This window comes from Aplysia californica, unplaced genomic scaffold (assembly GCF_000002075.1).
Source record: "Aplysia californica isolate F4 #8 unplaced genomic scaffold, AplCal3.0 scaffold00509, whole genome shotgun sequence".
Lineage (NCBI taxonomy): Eukaryota > Metazoa > Mollusca > Gastropoda > Aplysiida > Aplysiidae > Aplysia > Aplysia californica.
The window spans coordinates 163,933-167,083 of NW_004797779.1; the positions used below are offsets into that span (position 1 = coordinate 163,933).

The 3,151-nt window shown below is 43.3% G+C and overlaps 1 protein-coding gene across 1 annotated transcript in view; it reads right to left on the minus strand.

Moving 5' to 3' along the window:
* The window catches only part of LOC101860764 (high affinity cAMP-specific and IBMX-insensitive 3',5'-cyclic phosphodiesterase 8B), a gene marked incomplete at its 5' end in the record, with an annotated part of 121,319 nt that overhangs the window by 64,125 nt on the left and 54,043 nt on the right, over window positions 1–3,151 (minus strand). Inside the window, 1 exon segment of the mRNA XM_013086826.2 lies at window positions 2,173–2,340. Coding sequence (XP_012942280.1) covers window positions 2,173–2,340 — 168 coding nt within the window.

Here is a 3,151-nt window from a genome sequence, read left to right on the forward strand (position 1 = left end):
AGAAAGGCAACAAATGCAACAAATATAAAACACATACAAAGTTGCCAAAAGCAGTCAGAGTGGCACACACTAAAGACAAACTTTTTTTAAAAGTTGGGTTTTTTTTGTTCAACATCTTTTTTGTCCATTCAAGAAAACATTTCTGCATGGGTTTCACAGAACACCGTCGATTAAAGGAACAAAAAAGTAAGATTTCAGTTACCAAGATCTCTCAAGCTCTGGAAATAGCCAAACAAGAGTGGTCATTTCTCGCCAACTCAACCTCTGAAAAAAGACCACCTCAACCTCCCTGTATTGCGGGAATCTCCACTTCTTACTTTACTTTTATCCGCCGCTTAGACCCTTGTGGGTGTCGCGGGAAGAAAGAGACGTCTCTCTGTCGCCAGCCGGAGAGCTTGGGTCAGGGGGATGCCGTGGGTGGTTAATGTTTCCCTGACTCCATCTATCCAGGTCTCCACTTCTACTTAAGATAAATAGGTTGGGTTTTTTTTTCATCACAGGCAAGACGAATGGGCAGGCTTTAAGATGCCACCAATAACTCCATATGTCCCAAAAATTGACTAGCGCGTGATTCCACCGCGCCGTGACACACATTGTAGTACACCCGACCCCGCCATCGCTATCTCAATACTATACCCCTATGACGTCACACAGCACACTGGATGGGGTCGGCTTTATGTAGGGGGCTGCTTGAGCCCAATTTTTTCTTGTCTTTCTGATCATAATATCTTTACCAGAATAACTCTTTATTGGCAGAACGCAACAGTCCTACAACTATACAAATATAGGTCACGACCCAATACAGACGTACCAAATGGCTACGGGGACAAAAAATCTGGAACTTTTGGGATACACCGTATACAAACTTACTCGGGGACTCACAAAAGTACGGACCAATGTTGTTTCATGATATATCTCTCTTGTGAGGAGAAGTTTTCACCACGATCGACCTAAAGATGGACAGAAATCTAGTGATTTTAGAAATTCAGACTTCCTTTTTTTTCTTTTTTTGTGGTAAGTTTTAATACGGCGCTCGCAACTGCATAAGGTCACATGAGCGCGCAGGACACACGAAACCTTTTTAGTTGGTAGGAAATTTTGAATTTTGCCCGGGAGGCGGCCGAAGCCTACTCTTATCGATTTTAGACCATCGATGGGTCTGTAACGTGCGCAACATGCATTCGGGATCTCCGAGATTCTTCGCCCTTGTCCGAGAAGGCAAGATGTAGATCTTTCCTACCAGAAGATTCGGGGTGTGGCAGAAAGACAGCAGTAAGGAGGGGCCAAGGAGTAGCAGTAGAAAGGCTGCAGAAAGTCAGGAGCCCAGAGGAGGGGGCAAAGGAGGTGAGGGGGTGGGGCAGAAAGTGGAGACGAAAGCAGACAACAGAATATTGCTAGAGAGCAGGAAAGGAGATGAACGGAGACAATTTTAGAGGAAAAGAATTCCTTCGCTACCTGGATTCGAACCCGGGATCTTTGAATGAAAGGCGAACACCTTAACCTAGTAGGCCACGAGAGCCGTCGGATTTATACAGACAATCAGCACATCTGCAAAGAGGACGAACCCAGCAGTGCACCACTCCCTCGAGCGCAAAGATGTAAATCACCAGTACTCGAGCACCACCACCTATAGTTTGATTGGACTCTTATACTGAAGAAAACACTGTGTGTCCCAATGCTGGGAACGCAAGATGTCAAACAGCTGTCATTAAAAGACAATTTTGTCACAAAAGCTATGTACTCGTACCCCCCCCCCAAAAAAAAAAAACAAAAAAAAAAAAAAACCCACAAAAAACCACACACACACAAAATAAAATCTAAACAAAAAACCCCCCAAAACAAGAACAACAATGACAAAGAAATAAAAAACCCAACAACAAAACAAAAAACACAAAAACTCCAAACAACATCGATACCATAAAAAACAACAACCAAGGCATAGATAAATAAAAACGTAAAACAAAAAGAAGTGAATTTTAAGAAATCAAAACATTAAAAATGAATAAATAAAAGAACAAACAAAAAACAAACAAAAAAGAATTTTAAAAAGTTAAAATACTAATAAACAAATAAAGAAAGAAACAACAAAGAATAAGAAAATAAACAAATAAATAAATTCAAAAACAACTGTTTGTGTCAAGCCCACACCCCCCTCCCCCCTCATGTTCTCACCTGTATCTCGTGGTCAGTGTTGGTCACCTCCACAGCCTCAGACACATTCTCCAGAGCCTGGAAGAGTGCCGCACACGCCTTGAGCTGTAGACGACAGCGGACCTCTCCTACCTCCAGAGTCTGCAGCTCATTCATGCACGCCGTCACACTGGCGTTCTCTTCGTACCGCTGGGGAAGAAAACACGACATTTGTACACGTTTATTATACTCTAAAGTATAGATCATGAAAGAAAACACGACATTTGTACAGGTTTATTAGACGTCACACTATGGGAAAAAACATGACATTTGTACACGTTTATTAGACGTCACACTATGGGAAAGAAAACACGACATTTGTACACGTTTATTATAATCTAAGGTATCGTTCATACACCGTGTCACACTAGTTTAGTTTAGTTTACTAGAGGTTTTACGGCGCTCGCAACTGCATAAGGTCACATAAGCGCAAGAAGATTAGAGGTGTTACAAGAGAGTAATAAACATAAAAAAGAAGAAGGGGAGATCAGGAAGATAGATGTTTGATAGGAAAGAAGAAGCAGACCACACCAGAGCATCCGCCAACCACCCACGTCGTCACACCTTTGTTCTCTTCGTACCGTTGAAAAAAAAAAAGTAAACACGAAAATAGTACTGGCGTCGGTGGCCTAGTGGTTAGGCTCTCGGACTCGCAGCCGTAAGGTCGTGGGTTCGAATCCCGTCAAGTACCGGACTCGTAATCGTGAGGTTGCGGGTTCGGGGGTTCGAGCCGCGGGCCCGACGTTGTGTCCTTGGGAAAGACACTTTACTCGAATGTTCCGCACTTCACCCAGGTGGGAATGTGTACCCGGCCATAGACGGTGAAAGATCTTGTCAGTTTGTTAGTGTTTGAGCGCTTAACCAGCTGCTTGCACTGTATGCTTCCCGGGAAGCTGAGAATGTTTCGGAGTGTTCTATGGTCTGCTGGGGTAATAATATAGTGTAAAGCGCATAGAGCCTG